General features: G+C 39.8%; 1 protein-coding gene across 3 annotated transcripts in view; it reads right to left on the bottom strand.

The window, feature by feature from the left end:
* PRKN (parkin RBR E3 ubiquitin protein ligase) overlaps nucleotides 1-19,619 on the bottom strand; it is a 1,292,350-nt gene that overhangs the window by 586,783 nt on the left and 685,948 nt on the right. For all 3 annotated transcript variants that reach the window (XM_036871110.1, XM_036871111.1, XM_036871112.1), the window contains exon 7: nucleotides 9,207-9,322. In XM_036871110.1, coding sequence (XP_036727005.1) covers nucleotides 9,207-9,322 — 116 coding nt within the window. The remainder of the gene's footprint in view (nucleotides 1-9,206; nucleotides 9,323-19,619) is intronic.

Below are 19,619 nucleotides of genomic sequence, written 5' to 3'. Positions count from 1 at the left end.
CTCTGAGTGGAGCAAAAAACAGTACTTGGGATAATATTCTGTCAGAAATATTTGCTCATTTTAATTAAAAACATGTTAGAATTGAGATTACTTTATCAAAGTCTTCTCTGAGCTTGCTGCCAGTAGAGGTAGGTTTCCTCAGTTAAAATATTATGATCTGTAGCGAAACATCCATTGGAGGCATTAACAATTTTAAATGTTTTAGTCACACTACAACTAAAGAAGACTTTAGGCACCTGTTTTTTTGTTTTTGTTTTTGTTTTTTTTTAGTTAAAAAAAATACAAACATACGTTTTAAACAAAATGGCTCAGGAGGAGGAACTGGATGGAGACCAGTAATGACAGCACCAGGTGTCAGAGTTTAGTTTTGGGATCAAGGGTCAAGGTTCTTTCCAGGGTGACATGAAAGGAGGAAGTGCTTCAGCAGAGCAGGTAATGTCAGTATCTAGCTGGCTGGATGTAAGAGCAAATTATCCTATGTATTTTTTAAATGTTGTCTTGGTCAAGTGAAAAAAATCACTGGAAAATCTTGGCCTAAAGAGCTAAGTGTGGGTCCCTGTTTCAGAGCAATGACACCGAGAATGCACTGAAGTTGCAATGTCAAGTTCTGCCTTGCCTGGACGAGCCCATCTCTACCACACTACTCATCTACAAGCCTGTGCAGCTGGCACTGGCTCTCCCTGTATCCTACTTAAAAACATGTGTATCTCAGCTTGAAGCCCCTGAAACAGTTCCTTGAGTGACAGATGAGCTCAATAAATATCCGTTGCATGAACAGATTGATTGACTTTTGAGTTCTTTCTATAAGAGAAGGAGGCATTAAAGACCATAGACTTCTGAATAAAATTGCTTTGCCCAGGGTATTGATATTATAATTATAGGATGCTGGCTTCTGTGTTCACACTTCTGCACATCAATGTGTGGGTGTGATGGTGTAAGGACTGTCACAACAGCACATGAAGCAGCCCTTAGTGCTGTGAAAATCTACATCTAGACCTAGAAACCCTTGAAATTCCATTCCCAGTGTACTTCAGATGCCGGAATTGAGGCCATGTTTTCTTTGACACAGAATTTGTCAAATTAACAAGAAACAGAATCAACACATCATGACCCTTACTTCAATAAATAACTTGTCTGCGCTCTAGGTTATTGAGACTATTGCTTATTTGGTTGCAAATAGCTCTACAAGCTGTGAAGCCACAAAGGACAAATCTGCAAATACTTAATTCTAAATGTCATGAGAAACAAGAACTACGTAGATGATGTATATAGAGGGAGAGGTAGATGATATCATTGCTTACCACTAAGAAATATCCCAGCAGTTTAAATTTTCTGAGGATATGAATCAGTGCAAATATTATTTGCAATACACATAATTTCTTTCCCTCAACAAGTTTATAATGAATTGCTAATTTTAAGGATAAAGTTGCAATTAAAAGCAAATGCACAAGTCACTTACAATATTTTTCTAAGCAAAATTAGCTCTTTAAAGACTCTGTGGGCATTTATTTCCAATGAAAATGGGTCTTAAAAATAATGCTCGGCTGTCACCAAAGTCCTAGTGAGGGCCACTTGGATGCTTTAGGAATACAGCCGCTTCTTAACATCCACCATCAGAAAATGAACTGCTTAAAATCCAGACGGTTACAACATGGAAGGTTGACCTTAATAGATACGAAATTGGTCCAGAAGGATTTGCAATATTGTCCTACTAGTGCCAGCGGGGGCTGCTGTGCACCTGCAGCGACAGTTAAATGAAAAGGTGAGGCTTATGAATTTCATGCACAAGCACCTGTAACATCTCCAGGAAACCCCGCTGATGCAGCCGCTTGGATCTGAAATCTACAGGGTTCACTGCAGGAGAAATGAAGGTCACTGACTGACATTAAAACTGACATGGCTCACATTTCAAAGTCTCAATGTTGATAAAATACTTCTTCTGTTTTTATAAGTAACTTGACCCCAAACAATACAGCTGAGTAATCTATCTCCTATGAGTAGGACTCTGAAATTTGGCTTTCTCCCTTATTTCTTATAGTGCCTTAAAACTCTCTATTGATTTCTCATTAATTTATTTTATTTAACTCAGTTTGGAAAATTCCATTAGATTCAGTAGGGATTTTTAAAAGTAGAGAGTTCCATATAAAAACAATTTGTTTTCTGTTTGTCACACTGAATAAAACAGATTTACTTTAATCCAAACCAGCAAATATTTATGTAAATCTCTTGGATGCAAAGACTTGTGCAGGACATTGTATCAATAGCATCAGTCAGGTTTGCACATCAGTCAAGCTTGGACCTCATCCTTCTAGCAGCCTACAACTTAGAGCGGATAGGCATGTATACAGCTGCTTTCTTCAACTCTTACTGGTGTTTAATTGTCTTTGTATTTCACTTTACTGCTAGTATTTTCCTTTTCACATGAAAACCTACCTTCCAACATCACCAGATAGCTTGCCTTTTATTGTCCAGAGAAAACTGGGACCATGCAGGCGGTAAGGTGTGATGAGAGAAAAACACACAGGCCTTGATGTGTAGGTTGGTTCAGCCAGTTCCTCGTGGTAAGACCAGGTGTAATTTTTAAAATGTCTTAGCCTCAACTTCTTCATATGTAAGATAGACGTTCAAAGAATTTGAAATTAAAGAATTACAGGTCATTAAGCACCACCTTCGAATTTCAAAAGAGGCAATGCAATTGCCTTAATGTAAGGCTTTACCCACATGAAGGATTCTCCTTTCTGGAAGGGTTTATAGCAGCTCTCCCTCAAGACTGGATCAGACTGAGGTGTGCCACACTTTTCAGGAAAGAATCTCACAGCTTAAGTAGAGAGATCTTACTCCAATGGGGTCTGGGCACAGTGTGAAGTAACTCATTTCAAGCTAGAAGACCTATCTTTGAAGTTTCCTCTTTCACCTTAAAAAGTTATAAGATATTCCATTCTACTATAGAAGGTACTCCTGTTTATTCTACTATCAATTTGGTATTCTGATTTACCTTTCTCTAGAATGCTATGTAAGATGGACACTCCAAGATACTCCCATACTTAAAGGGAAGTATTTTTTGTTCCTGGCATGTTACATTACCTAGGAGTACACATACTATTTGGGTCAGATAGGAGAAATATATAGATCTGTACACTCAAAGAAGATCACTGCTGCTATGACACATACACACACACACAATTTCAAGGATTTTTCCATTACAGAAATAAAGCCACTTACTGAAAAAGACTCTGTGATGACCTAGATGGGTGGGATTGGGGGGAGGTCCAAGAGGGAAGGGATATATGTATACATATAGCTCATTCACTTCACTGTACAGCAGAAACTAACACAACATTTTAAAGCAATTATACTCCAATAAAAAAAAAAAGATTTCGGTTAAATCCTATGTGAGTATACCTGTAGTCTCTCACAATGCTCTTCAGAGCCTGAAGATGAATAAAATCATACGTTTCCATCTGACACCAAAATGTCAAGAAAGGGTAAAGTTGATAGAAGATAGCCATTAAGCAACATAAAAGGAACTTCTATATAGAATTGACAAGAGAAGCTTAGACATAACAAATGCATTCAAAGGGAACATAAAACTAAGATACCCATTTCTCATCTCTCTTTGTTAAATCAACGAATGAATTCATACCAAAATACTACCAAATCATAGTCAAATCACTCTCCCTCAGGAACACCAAAACAAGTCCAAACAGACTTTCAGATAAACCTTTACTAATCTCCAAGCCCAAGTAAATCTTTTAAGTGTGCAATCCAAGGCATTGCTTCAGTAGTCTGAATGAACCTTAACACAAATTTGAAAGCAAGAAAATTATTTAAAAACATTTATATCAAACAACAATGACATCGAAAACGTAAGACTTTATTGGAAGAGTTAAGGAAAATTACAAGGTAGTAGTGCTTCTTAGATTTAATGTCCTACTGGGAAGTGGACTATAGAACATGTTTCTGGAAGGTGAAATTTTGACTGTAAACATGGTTGTTTTTTAGTTTGTCTTCAACTTTGTAAACCGAGGAATAATGAATAAAGGTGAAAAGTACAGGGATGTACTAGGCAGCTTTAGAAGAAGCAAAGCTAAGGAAGGAGGGTGGTGATTTTTTACTTTTTGCCAAATGATATCATGGTAATAATTTTTCTATTTTGTATGTTTTCAAATTTTATATTTTTAAATTTTAAGAAGGCTCATTTTGTAAAGTAAGATTCACCGTACAGAAATACTGTTTTCCCCTGAAGCTACCTGATATCAGGGTGAGCCCCAAGATATACATACTGGTTGGGGAAGGAATACAAGTCTTACTTTGGCATTGCCCGTGTCATTTTTTTGTGGCTGAATATTGTTATTCCTGAGTGCAACTGAGGTATCCAGGAATGTGTTGAACCTTTTTGATATAATTTCTACTGTAAATACTTAACAGTACAGCTATTATTCCTTCAAGTGCTGTAATTTCTGGTTTTGGCTCAAGTTTTTGCTTTTGGCTCAATTCACTATTTACTCATAAACCTAAGACTATCAACTGATAACCTGAACTGGATGAAGATCAAGCCACTACTGTAAATAAGGAGTGGGGACTGCAAGGCTGGATGGCAGATGGGAACCTGATGGGTCACACAAAACCTCAGGATGTTTTAGCCCTTAGATAGTTCACTTTTTTCTTTAAGAGACAGGAAATACTTTATATACAATATAAACTCAAAAGACACAAATCACGTACCTGAATTAAAATTTAAGCCTAACATCTGGAAATGAATAGCACATTTATCTTACACATTTTTCTACATATTACAACCAATATGTGTCATTTGGAGGGCAGTATCATTGAAAACCTCATTTTTTATTTTTGCATCTGTCAGAAGACAAGACCACAAACAAGTGCTTTCTCAAATGATGCTATTGATTTATAGGCTGTGAACAAGGACTGTTTCTACCTTTTGCAGTTCTTCAGAACCAGTCAGAGCCTTACAGATTACCTACTTCAATTCTTGGATTTTATAAGGAAACTGAAGGCTTAAGAGATTGTTATATTGCTAAGGTCAAAAAATTAGCTTAGTGGCATTGGAGTTCCTTGAATATGTTATTATACACTTGTAAAGAATCATAAAAAGAGAGAATTATTATTAAGAAGGTAGATGAAAAATGCCAATCTCTTTTTATACAGAAGTACATGTTTGTAAGCACAAAAATAAATAAAATTCATTAACTTGCTACCAATTCTCTACAAACTATTTCAGAGAATAGAAGCAGGATAAATGCTTCCTAATTCATTATAGGAGGCCAGCATTACATTAATATCAAAACCAGACAAAGGCAATACAAGAAAACTACAGACCAATATCTCTCATGAACATAGAAGAAAAATCCTCAACAAAATATAGCAAATAAAATCTAAAAATGTATAAAAAGTATTATACACAATGGCCAAGTGGGGTTTATCCTAGAGTTTACAAGGCAGATTCAACATTGAAGAATGAATTAATGTAATCCATTACATCAACAGACTAAAAAAGAAAAATCACATGATAATATCAATAGACGCAGAACAAAAATCTGACAAAGTCTAACATGCATTCATGATAAACACTTTCAGTAAAGTAGGAATAAGAGGGGGACTTCCCGAACTTGATAAACTCTATCAACAAAATATCTACAACTAATGTCATACTTCATGTAAGAAACTTGAACTTTCCCACTAAGATCAGGTACAAGACAAGGATGTGCCCTCTCACTATTCCTTTTCGACATCATACTGTAAGTCCTAGCTAATGAAATAAGGCAAGAAAAGGAAATAAAGGTATACAGATTGGGAAGGAAGACAAAAAACTGTCTTTGTTCACAGATGATATGATCATCCATGCAGAAAATACAAAAGAATCGACAAAAATATCCTGGAAATAATAAGCACTTATACCAAGGTTGCAAGGTACAAGGTTAATATGCAAAAGTCAATTGCCTTCCTATATACCAAGAATGAATATGTGCAATTTGAAATAAAAACACAATACCATTTACATTGGCACCTGAAAATTGAAGTACTTAGGTATAAATCTAACAAAATATAAAATAAGACTTGTATAAGGAAAACTACAAAACTCTGATTGATGAAATCAAAGAAGAACTAAATAAATGGAGGTATTCCATGTTTGTGGATAGGAAGACTCAATATTATCAAGTTGTGGGTTCCTCTCGAATCAATGCATACATGCAATGAAATTCCAATCAAAATCCCAGCATTATTTTATGGATATCAACAAATTGATTTTAAAGTTTAGTTGGAGAGGAAAAGACCCAAAATAGTCAACACAATATTGAATGAAAAAACAAAGTTGGACTGACATTACCTGACTTTAAGACTTACTATGAAGCTATAGTAATCAAGACAGTGTAGTGTTGGTGAAAGAATAGACATAGAGATCAGTGGAACAGAATAGAGGGCCCAGAAATAGACCCTGATCTTTGACAAAAGAGCAAAGGCAATACAATGGAGCAAAGATATTCTTTCCAACAAACAATGCTGGAAAAATGGGACATCTACATGCAAAAATGGACCTAGACACAGACCTTACACCCTTCACAAAAATTAACTCAAAATGGATCACAGACCTACATATAAAACACAAAACCATAAGACTCTTAGAAGATAACATAGGAGAAAACCTAGATGACCTTGGTCATGGCACAACTTTTTAGATACAACACCACAGCCACAAGGAATAAAAGAAATAATTGATAAGCTGGACTTCATTAAAATTCAGAACTTTTGCTCCACAAAATACAATGTCAAGATTATGAGAAAACAAGCCACAGACTGAGAGAAAATATTTGCAAGACACACATCTGATAAAGGACTTATCCAAAATATACCAGAAACTCTTAAAACTCAACAAAAAGAAAACAAACAATCTAATTAAAAAATGGGCCAAAGACCATAACAGACACCTCACCAAAGAAGACATACAGATAGCAAATAAGCGTATAAAAAGATGTTCCACATCATATGTCATCAGGGAAGTGCAAATTAAAGCAACAATGAAATATCACTACAAAGTTATTAGAATGGCCAAAATCCAGAACACTGACAACACCAAATGCTGGATAGGGTGTGGAGCAACAGGAACTGTCATGTGTTGCTGGTGGAAAAGGAAAATGGTACAGCCACTTTGAAAGACAGTTTGACGGTTTCTTACAAAACTCTTACCATATGATCCAGCAATCACCTACTTCGGTATTTACCCAAAGGAGTTGGGAAACTTATGTCCACACAAAAATCTGCACATGGATGTTGACAGCAGTTTTATTCAAAATTGCCAACAGTTGGAAGCAACATGACATCCTTCAGTAGGTGAATGGATGATTAACTGACATTCAGACAACAGAATATTGTCAGTGTTAAAAAGAAATAAGCTGCGAAGCTATGAAGACATGGAGGAACCTTAAATGCATGTCACTGAGTGAAAGAAGCCAACCTGAGATGCCTACATACTGTATGATTCCAATGATATGACAGTCTGGATAAGGCAAAACTATGAAGGCAATAAGAAGTTCGGTGGTTGACAGAGATGGAAGGTAGGGCACAGAAAAATTTTAGGGCAATGAAAATACTCTATATGATAACAGAATCATTGACATGTCATTATATATTTGTCTAAATTCATAGAATATACAGCACCGGCAGTGAACCATAAGATAAACCATGGGCTTTGGGTGATTACGATATGTCAGTACAGGTTCAACCTTGGCAAAAAATGTACCATTCTGGTGAGGATGTTGATAATGGGGGAAGCTACACATGCGTGGGGACAGGAAGTATATATGAAATCTCTGTACCTTCCTTTCAATTCTGTTATAAACCTAAAACTGTCTTTAAAATTCTTACCTTGCACTAGTATGATAAGGAGTATACAGAAAAAATATTTACAGGTAAATTAACACTATCCTCTGGTCTTAATCTATTGTGTGGTTAATTATGTCTAATTTGACTAATGATGTATGATTGGTACACATATGAAAATAAATAAAATAAACATGGACATTTACAATCTAAAATGGTGCAAGCTTCCTCTGGAAATAAACTTGGCAACATGCATCAAGAACTTTAAACCTGTCCATTCCACTGCCCTCCTGTTCCAATTCCTTTGCCTGTGTTCTTAGCTTCAAAGCATGCAATAATTTCTGGAAAAGGGTATGGAGTTCAGTGTTACTTACTAATAGGGAAATGACTAAATAAAGTAAAATATTCCCATATGATGGAATCTTAGGTACCTATAAAAATGTGTTTTCATGGAATATTCCATGGCAGGGAAATATTATCACGCTATCATGTTAAATGGAAAAAGCCACATACAAAACTCTATATACAATACGATTACATATAGCACACACACACACGCATATGTACATATACACACACACACACGCACCATACAGACATGCAAATGTTCAGGCATACTCAAGATACCGGAAAGAATTAAACCAAAATCTTTTTAACCATGAGGATAAAATTTCTAACACTTTAAGTTAATTATTTCTAAAACCAAAAATAAAGCATTAACAGGAAAACACAACAATCAGCAAAATACAAATGCAGAATATTGGGGTGTCCTCATGCAGGCTTTAATGACATCCCTATGCATGAATCTGTCAACATAAGGAGAAATAGTCATTTTCTCTAACCTACAGAGAGGGCATTCCTCTGCTGCCTGATATGAGAAGGGGCCTTATTCAATCAAGTGGTTAGTTATACATACACACTTAAATCTAACTGTGTATGTATAGTAGCTGTGTATGAATACAGTAGCTTTTATTTATAAAATCCCCAAAAAATAATGACAGGAAAATTTTTCTTGCAAGAGGCAATATTATTTTTCCAGCAATTGTCTCCTTGTGTATCTGGGAGGTGGTTCATTTCCTTAGAAAGATGTTGTGAGTTGTTAATATAAAGGTCACAGCTTAACAGCAGGAAACACAGAGGCAATGCTCCTAGTAAGATAATATGATCAACACTACATATTTTAATGCCATCTTTATCAACTTTAATGGAAGGTTCTAAAATACTGGCTGGTGGGCTGCCTTCTGACTTATAGAAAAATGTTTCGGATTTCTCATTTGAAAACTTAAAAAGTGACTTGAATTACCTATTGTTTTCAGAGACGTTGAGAAAGCCAGATGTTGAGAGCAACAGTGTTTTCAGATCCTTACCTGATGTCCGTACATGTTATGCAGGTGATGTCTCGACTATTTGTTGTGATCAGGTTCAAAGCTACTGATGTTTCCTTGTCAGAGGTCGGGTGTGCTCCACATTTAAAGAAGAATTCCTGAAAGAATGAGAAATACGATCACAGACATGGAATCCGGCTGGCCATTTCCCCCTCTAAACATTTTCACAGTAAAGAATCTCTTCAGGAGGAGGAGAGATCTATCATTAGGTGTGAGTCTGAAATAAATCAACGTCAACTCTTTTGAGGGAAACTAATGCCCTTGTGCCAAACTATTCAACAAGTCCTCTTTTTAGAAGGATCCACTTGTCTGCTAGTCTTTTCTTCTTTTTCTCCTTCAGCCAGGTTGCTGGGGGAACACTCTGTGTGTGCCCCTAGCTCACCTCTCAGTGAGAAGTGAGTCTGGTAAAATAACACAGTGTGGATGCAGGAGGAAGCCTGAATAGCATCTCGAAAATGGGAAGAGAGACCCTGAGCCACAAAATGATTTGCCCAAAGTCAGACAATCAGAAGTAAATCCAGGAAGTAACCCAGGCTTCTTAAACGGAAACTCAGTGCTTTTTCTACAGGATCACCACACAGTTGGTCAGTTAGCAGCAAGAATATAGCGCAGGGTAAGAAATCTAGCCATCTCAACTATTGATAAGCATGCAAATACTGCAGACTTATGGAGGAGCAGAGTGTGCCCCTCCCCTCGTTCTGCCCCCTTTGGCATCCCAGAATTCCCTGGGAGTCTCACCTGCCCACCCCCTGCCAGGCAGCTAGGAATGTTCTAAACCCGCACCTCTTTCCTTCTTAGTTCACTTCCCAGCCCTGTCCTGCCACACACTCCTTTATCTTAGCTTGTGGGATCGTAGTTCCCCAAGCAGGGACTGAACCCTGGCCCTCGGCAGTGACAGTGTGAAGTCCTAACCTCTGACCACCAGGGAATTCCCAAGATACATCTTTTTGATTGATAATATTCTCCCTTCTCAAACAAAATATTTTTTGTTTTTCTTATTTTTTCCTTCTGTTATTTCTGTATTTTTCACATACCCCTTTTCCCTCTCACACACCAAAGTGTTTGACAGATAAGTACTCTGCTTCTTGTCAAACAGTCTGTACACCTTCCATGGTAATAACATCCATGAAGCTAAATTGTGTGCCACTGCAAAACTTCTGTACGAATGTAACACTGGAGGACAGAAGAACCCTTGCATATACACTTAATCCTCAGCTCCATTTGTGTATAACTACTGGGATATAGAAAGTATTTTCCCTTTAAACACTAGACCTGGTGTCAGCAAACTTTTATTAAAGCACCATATATTAAATGTCTTCAGCTTTGCGGGCCATATGGTCTTTGTTGCACTGCTCGACTCTGCATTGTTGTCTAAAAGCAGCCATGGACCATGTGCAAATGAATGGATGTGGCTGTGTCCTAATAAAACTTTATTTACAAAAACATGTGGCAAATTGGATTTTGCCTGCAGGCATACATTGTCCAACCAAAAGACCCTGAGATATTCGTGGAATGTCTTATTCACATTTGTATCCTAACAGTATACAGGACAAGCATTAGATATATTTTCTTAAATTAAAAAAAAATCAATAGATTTACTTAATAAATGCTACCAGTGTTTCTTTATACATCTGACACCACCGCTCTTAATCTGTCCTTCCCCTGCTTGTAACCAAACTAACCTCCTCCTCTTCTGACCTGAGACACAGTGAGCCACACCTGTGGGTGTCAAAGTCCAATGGGCATCAGAATCACCTAGGAGGCTTGTTAAACTAGACATCGCTGGACCCGCCCCAGATGTTCTGACACGGGGCCAAGGATTTGCATTTCCAACAAGTTGCCAGGTGATGCTGTGACTACTGCTCTGCGGACCACACTTGAGAACCACTGAGTTACAGCAACATTAGCGGTAAGGGGGGTAAACTCTACTTATTCTTTCGGAAGACAGCGGCTGTAGCAGACCTCGCTTATCACATGTGAAAATAGTATCACGTCTCAGGGAAAATATGTTACTCTTAAAAATCTGGAGTGTGCAGAGAAATGTCCTCAAGCCAGGAGTTTGGAACCCAGGCTGTTCTTAAGAACAAGTGTCTCATCAATTCCAGATGGTATAGCTGCTAGTTAGCCAGAACCCATCCTACCTGGGGCAAGTGACAGAGCAGCCAACCCGCCAGCCTGCAGTCCTCAGCCCCGAAGATGATGGTGTGCCAACAGTCCTGCTATGATGGGTGGGGTGTGCAGTGCAGCTGATGGGAGCCCATCAGGCGTGTCTGTAAAGTCCCACGTGGCTTCCCTTGAAGCAGCATGGAAATCATACTGATTGTTTTTGTTTTCTCTTTTAACATGGAATGCCACCCTTTTCACTCAATTTTTTGAAATGATATACATCCTTCAAAGGTCAGTTCAAGGGTATTATGAAAAAGAGTTAAGGCAAACCTTGACTATCAAAACAAGACGTCTGGAGGACGTGACTGATCCTTGTGAAATACACAGAGCTAGCTGTGACTGCTTTTTGCAGATATGAAAAAATGCTCACTCATAACGAAAAGTAATTCCTCCAAAATAGCTGAGTTGGCTGGACTATTGAGAAGGTATTTCATATACAGATAAATAGATAGTATTTATATTTTTTCTTAGCTTGCAGAAAGCTACTGGTAGACATTCAGCTAACAAATCACAAACTGCTCTAACACCAGCTAAAACTCAGTCAGATAAAAGCCAAAATCCTTTTTAATGGAGGTAAGGATTTTACAAACAATGGTACAATAAGTTACAAATGTTTGGAAAATTCCAGTAATTCACTTGGCGTGATAGAATTAAAATACAAATTACCAACTCTGTATATTAAATATGTATCAATCATCAGTGAATTTCCATGCCTTCCCCACCAGTTTTTATGAAAGGAGGTTCTTTTCTAGTGCTAGAGTAGCAAAACTGGTGGAGGGTCCGAGATTTTGCCCAGCTTGCAAGCTAACAGGTTAGCCTGCCACCGTCTCAGGGATGCTGGCAGAAGACATGAGACAAAAAAACTGCATGGCTCAGAGCCCAGGCAGAATGAAGTATGGACATCATGATTATGTCAGTTTCTCTGCATCCCAACTCCCAGGAGATGAAGTGGCCAGGCCAAGCTAGCTGGGGGGTTTCTGCATCACAGCTGAGGACCCTGAGCTTAGGGAACCCAGATCTTTTATAAGGATCTGTAAGCCAACTTTCCCTTTGTCCTGAAGGGAGACACTGTCTTTATTACACTGAACAATAAGCAGGTCCACCTTTTACTCTAGGGAGAGATACTATCGTTATTTTCCAGGTCGTTTGCTATACAATTTCCTTGAAAAGATTATCCAGAAAAAAGGGTAGTTAGTGCTCCCTCACAAGTTGTGCAGAAACTTGAGAGAACCCTGGAGAAGTGTCTCCCAATAGTAATAACACCTTTTCCCACAGACGAATCAGCAGAACTATCTGATCATTTCCTGTCCTACACAATCAATGGGTTAGCATTTTCAAAATCTTTTTGATATTTGCAGGCTGCATTCAAAACACACAAACAATAAAGCAAAACAAAACAGAAGCAAGAAGAACCTTGTTGAAAACTTCTACCTTGGGTATTTCAACTTGCTTATGTAGAGTTGTCATCTCACACACAGCTGCATGGTTCTTTTGGAGTAATCGTCTATGAATTCTGCTTTTCTATGATGTTTTTCTCTTGATTGTTCAGATTAAAAAATCAAGGATGCCAAAGCCAGAAAAATCTTCTAGCCAGAGTCTAAGCAGTGTGGTCAGAAAGCTGACACCACCGTGAGATCTGGTCATCAGGAGCATGACACCATCTGATCCCCACAAGGACCTAGGAAACAGCTCAATCTGGGCCAGATGACAGCGGTTGTGCCCCAGGGCCTGGCTGCTTGAGGTGGCATTACTCTAGTTCCAGTGGGTGTCGGGTTTGACAAGCAAAGTTACTTCTATTTCACCAGGGATATAGTCCCCTATGGGTGCAGAAGAGAAAACTTCTTGTTCATTGCGGGGAGGGACATCTGTCAATTCTAGTGAAGGAAATATAGGATCCTTATGTGGGTAAATAAAGAATCTCAAAGGGACCCACCCATCTTTCACAAATGCCATCTCACAGGTAAAATCAGCTACAAAAAAACAAGAAAGAAAACCAAACAAATCAAGTCCCATTAAATGAAACGAATTCCTCCACCTAACCAGGAGCTGTAGTTCCCACTGGCTGGCTCACTTCATTTGGATCCATACACTCAGTTCCGGGAAGCCCTAATTAGCTATGGAGCTAAAATCTATGACAGTAATTGGCCAGGTTTTTTTTTCCCCCAAATGATAGTATGAACTATTTTAAAAAATGAAAAAAAAAATAATCCCAGAGTAAGAGCTTAAAAAATGTGCTTGGGTTTATAATGTGACCCTGTTAAATGCTATTTAGTACTACAAGGTGCTTTTCACCTTATTAATACTAAAGAGAAAATCCAAAATACAACAGAGTTATATTCTTTAAGTTCTTAGAAACATACTCATATTTTTGCCGTTTCTGTGGACAAGGCTACGATTCTTTCCTTCCATTCTCGCTGAGGCCTCATATTTTATCATAACCCACCTATCCTTTCCTTTCAGAGCTTAGAGGCCTAGCCCGCTGGCTGAATGACTCCCATTAAAAAGCAATGTTATACGAAGGGAAAGACCTGTGAACAGTTCAATTCAACTGTTGGAAGCTACCTCTTTCTCCTCATTCCACTCTGCTACCTGACTCAAGACACTGCCAGTGTTTCTAACAGACAAAGGGGAAAATGAAAAGTATGGAAACGAATAAATAAACCAGCAAAATCTGAATTGGATTAATACCAAGAACCCAATTTATAAAAACTTATAGAATCAGAAGCTAATCGTCAACTCTAAACACAAATTAAGGTGTTCCAAATTTCTATAAAAATAACTTACAACTACCATCTGGCAAGCCCTGCTTGTCTCAAACACAATCTAGTTTCACAAACCTGAAAAAACAGCAGTGAGACCTGACTTCTTCCCTCCTGAAACTTCAAACAACTTTTATCGAACTTCTTAAAGTTAACAATTTTAATAGATATTGATTAACAATTACATGTTTTCCAAATAAAAATTTTGTCTCTCTTTACAAAGAGTTAAATCCCATGTTAGCCTCCAAGTCCTTCTTAGTTAATATCCCCCAAAGGCAACGTATCTTTCTTTTGATAAAATAAAAGGGACACACAATTTTCACTAGGAGGTTGCAGTGGATCTACGGTTTGTACTAAAGAAGTAACTGGCCATTTGCATGGGTCAGGGTCAAGTTAGGGAAGCAGGGCCCATACCAGTTAGTTCAGTTGAGAGAATTTAATGCTGACTGAGGTCTAGTTGCAAAGGTGGTGGAAACCCAGAAGAACTAAACCAGGGCAGGAAGCTCCTTGCCATTAGCAGCATTAGCGCAGGGTGATCTACTCACCGGGGACTGGGGGACGGGGGTAGGTGGGCAGATGGATAAGATGCAGCCCCTGCCAAAGACCCCTCCCAAAGAGAAAGGGAGAAACATCCCAGCTCTGCCCTCTCTCCGCCCTCCTATCTCCCACCAGGCTGTGCTTGGGGAAAGCCCGCCTGAAGCAAGGAGAGGGGGTCTGCCTGTCCAGCCCACGTGCCAGCAGAGAGAGGAAGGGCAGGTGCATCTGAACGCCACCAGCACGTGCTGGTGCACCGTCGGGAGGCAAAGCCAAGTCAGAAGTCTTCAATATTCACTGCTTGTTAGTGGGGACATATTCTAACTAGCCTCCAAAACAGGAAAAATGATACATTCAGATATGGTTCTGTAAAATGCATTAAATAAAGACACATAAATATTTACACTAAATAATAAACCTGTCAAAAGATTACCCACCCAAATTTTCAACTAACAGGGACTGAGGACACAGGGGCATTGTTATTTATGAGAAAACTAGTAATAAGCATCTTACATGCCTATCAAAGAGTCCTCACGGTTACCAAGTTACAACAGACAAACTGTCACTTAGAATCAATCTAAATGTCTCTCATGAGCCTAGAAATTCTATCCGTAGTATCCTCAGTCCATCTCTCCTCAGCCTGCCCGCTCCAAGAGCTCCTCACTTGGTTACCTGCAGGTTCTTTTGTAAGAAGCAACCGCTAGTTTTAAGTCTCATTATCCATTCAGAAATCTCATTATTAATGTGAATATGATAGTTTTAATTTTCCCTAAGCTAAAACATGACAAATGAGCATAATTACCATACTCTCTGCCTGGCACATAAGAAAAACCTGTAAATGAGCCATGCCACGACCTGCGCATCTGTGCCTTATTATTAGTGAATCTCAGTTTTCATGCTGATGTGTTGACTCCCTTTGTATTATGTAAATCCAGGAAATAATTATATAAGCTTGGATATAAAATAACTATGCAACTTGTTAGGTTGTATAAGACTTGTAGACTTTGCTAATTTAACAATGCCGGTTGTAAAGTTAGGTCACACCTACGTAAACAAATAAAATCTCGAAAGTTTACGAGTCTGCTATCATGTTCAATGATAAGTTTGTTTTCTCTTAATAAGATGTTAATAAAGCCTCTAGATGATGTGCAAAGTTTATCAGGAGAAAGAAAATCAACATACTCCCACAAAAAGCAAAACCACGTCAGATCTTTGCTGAGAAGGTCAATGGCTGACTGTAAGCATCACAACCACTGCCAAAACCTTACGGAAGGCTTTCCGCCTCCTCCAAGGCTGCCCGTCCTTCGGTTAACAACAAATAAATAGATGATATGCATATAAAGAAGCACACACATGTGCACAGGCATGTAAACACACCAGACATGCAACGTGCCAAGCCAAGCCATTCTAAGCAGGAAAAAGTCTTAGATGTGAAGTCAGCAAGCACACAGCTCTCTCATCTCACCACTGCGTCAGGTCCAATGGCACAGCCATTTTCATATCAATACAGCTATTGTTATATTCCAAAAGAATTTTAAAAATTTTATCTTATTACCAAAGTTAAAAGTATAAGCCAGGTCTGCTACCTAGTCCAATGTATAAAATTTTTTAAAAAAATGAAATTCTAAAATCCAAAAGGCGAGGGGGAGCTTCAAGATGGCGGAAGAGTAAGACGCGGATATCACCTTCCTCCCCACAAATACATCACAAATACATCTGCATGTGGAACAACTCCTACAGAACACCTACTGACGCTGCAGAAGACCTCAGACTTCCCAAAGGCAAGAAACTCCCACACATACTGGGTAGGGCAAAAGAAAAAAGAAAAAACAGAGACAAAGAATAGGGACGGGACCTGCACCAGTGGGAGGGAGCCGTGAAGGAGGAAAGGTCTCCACACACTAGGAGCCCCTTCGCGGGCGGAGACTGCGGGTGGCAGAGGGGGGAGCTTCGGAGCCACGGAGGAGAGCGCAGCCACAGGGGTGCGGAGGGCAAAGCGGAGAGGTTCCCGCACGGAGGCTCGGTGCCGAGCAGCACTCACCAGCCCGAGAGGCTTGTCTGCTCCCCCGCCGGGGCGGGCGGGGCTGGGAGCTGAGGCTCGGGCTGCGGTTGGATCGCAGGGAGAGGACTGGGGCTGGCGGCGTGAACACAGCCTGAAGGGGTTAGTGCGCCACGGCTAGCCGGGAGGGAGTCCGGGCAAAGGTCTGCAGCTGCCAAAGAGGCAAGAGACTTTTTCTTGCTGCTTTGTTTCCTGCTGCGCGAGGAGACGGGATTCAGAGCGCTGCTTAAAGGAGCTCCAGAGACCAGCGCAGACCCCAGAGACGGGCATGAGACGCTAAGGCTGCTGCTGCCGCCACCAAGAAGCCTGTGTGCGAGCCCAGGTCACTCTCCACACCGCCCCTCCCGGGAGCCGGTGCAGCCCGCCACGGCCAGGCTCCCGTGATCCGGGGACAACTTCACCGGGAGAACGCACGGCACGCCTCACGCTGCTGCAACGTCACGCCGGCCTCTTACGCCGCAGGCTCGCCCCGCCTCCTCCGTACCCCTCCCTCCCCCCGGCCTGAGTGAGCCAGAGCCCCCGAAGCAGCTGCTCCTTTAACCCCGTTCTGTCTGGGCGGGAACAGACGCCCTCAGGCGACCTACACGCAGAGGCGGGGCCAAATCCAAAGCTGAACCCCGGGAGCTGTGCGAACAAAGAAGAGAAAGGGAAATCTCTCCCAGCAGCCTCAGGAGCAGCGGATTAAAGCTCCACAGTCAACTTGATGTACCTGCATCTGTGGAATACCTGAACAGACAAGGAATCATCCCAAATTGAGGAGGTGGACTTTGGGAGCAACGATATATATATTTCTTTCCCTTTTTCTCTTTTTCTGAGTGTGTATGTGTATGCTTCTGTGTGTGATTTTGTCTGTATAGCTTGGCTTTTACCATTTGTCCTAGGGTTCTGTCTGTTTTTTTGTTTGTTTTGTTTTTTACTAAAAAAAATTTTTTTTCCTAATAATTATTTTTTATTTTAATAACTTCATTTTATTTTATTTTATTTTATATTCTTCTTTCTTTCTTTTTTTTCTCCCCTTTATTCTGAGCCATGTGGATAACAGGCTCTTGGTGCTCCAGCCAGGTGTCAGGGCTGTCACTGAGGTGGGAGAGCCAAGATCAGGACAGTGGTCCACAAAAGACCTCCCAGCTCCACATAATATCAAACGGTGAAAATCTCCCAGAGATCTCCATCTCAATGCCAAGACCCAGCTCCACTCAACAACCAGCAAGCTACAGTGCTGGACACCCTATGCCAAACAACTAGCAAGACAGGAACACAACCCCATCCATTAGCAGAGAGGCTGCCTAAAATCATAATAAGGCCACAGACACCCCAAAACACACCACCAGACGTGGACGTGCCCTCCAGAAAGACAAGATCCAGCCTCATCCACCAGAACACAGGCACCAGTCCCCTCCACCAGGAAGCCTACTCAACCCACTGAACCAACCTTAGCCACTGGGGACAGACACCAAAAAAACGGACACTACGAACCTGCAGCCTGCAAAAAGGAGACCCCAAATACAGTAAGTTAAGCAAAATCAGAAGACAGAGAAACACAGCAGCAGATGAAGGAGAAAGGCAAAAACCCACCAGACCTAACAAATGAAGAGGAAATAGGCAGTCTCCCTGAAAAAGAATTCAGAATAATGATAGTAAAGATGATCCAAAATTATGGAAATAGAATGGAGAAAATACAAGACATGTTTAACAAGGACCTAGAAGAACTAAAGAGCAAACAAACAGTGATGAACCACAAAATAAATGAAATTAAAAGTTCTCTAGAAGGGATCAACAGCAGAATAACTGAGGCAGAAGAACGGATAAGTGACCTGGAAGACAAAATATTGGAAATAACTACTGCAGAGCAGAATAAAGAAAAAAGAATGAAAGGAATTGAGGACAGTCTCAGAGACCTCTGGGACAACATTAAACGCACCAACATTCGAATTATAGGGGTCCCAGAGACTGAACCAGGAAGAAATAGAAAATATGAACAGACCAATCACAGGCACTGAAATTGAAACTGTGACTAAAAATCTTCCAACAAACAAAAGCCCAGGACCAGATGGCTTCACAGGCGAATTCTATCAAACATTTAGAGAAGAGCTAACACCTATCCTTCTCAAACTCTTCCAAAATATAGCAGAGGAAGGAACACTCCCAAACTCATTCTATGAGGCCACCATCATCTGATACCAAAACCAAAGATGTCACAAAGAAAGAAAACTACAGACCAATATCACTGATGAACATAGATGTAAAAATCCTCAACAAAATACTAGCAAACAGAATCCAACAGCACATTAAAAGGATCATACATTATGATCAAGTGGGGTTTATCACAGGAATGCAAGGATTCTTCAATATATGCAAATCAATCAATGTGATACACCATATTAACAATTTGAAGGAGAAAAACCATATGATCATCTCAATAGATGCAGAGAAAGCTTTCAACAAAATTCAACACCCATTTATGATAAAAACCCTCCAGAAAGTAGGCATAGAGGGAACTTTCCTCAACATAATAAAGGCCATACATGACAAACCCACTGCCAACATCATCCTCAATGGTGAAAAACTGAAAACATTTCCACTAAGATCAGGAACAAGACAAGGTTGCCCGCTCTCACCACTCTTATTCAACATAGTTTTGAAATTTTTAGGCACAGCAATCAGAGAAGAAAAAGAAATAAAAGGAATCCAAATTGGAAAAGAAGAAGTAAAGCTGTCACTGTTTGCAGATGACATGATACTATACATAGAGAATCCTAAAGATCCTACCAGAAAACTACTAGAGCTAATCAGTGAACTTGGTAAAGTAGCAGGATACAAAATTAATGCACAGAAATCTCTTGCATTCCTATACACTAATGATGAAAAATCTGCAAG

Source organism: Balaenoptera musculus, chromosome 12 (genome assembly GCF_009873245.2).
Source record: "Balaenoptera musculus isolate JJ_BM4_2016_0621 chromosome 12, mBalMus1.pri.v3, whole genome shotgun sequence".
Classification (NCBI taxonomy): Eukaryota; Metazoa; Chordata; class Mammalia; order Artiodactyla; family Balaenopteridae; genus Balaenoptera; species Balaenoptera musculus.
The sequence above is the reverse complement of the archived record's forward strand: the minus strand, read 5'-3'. Positions and strand labels throughout refer to the sequence as shown.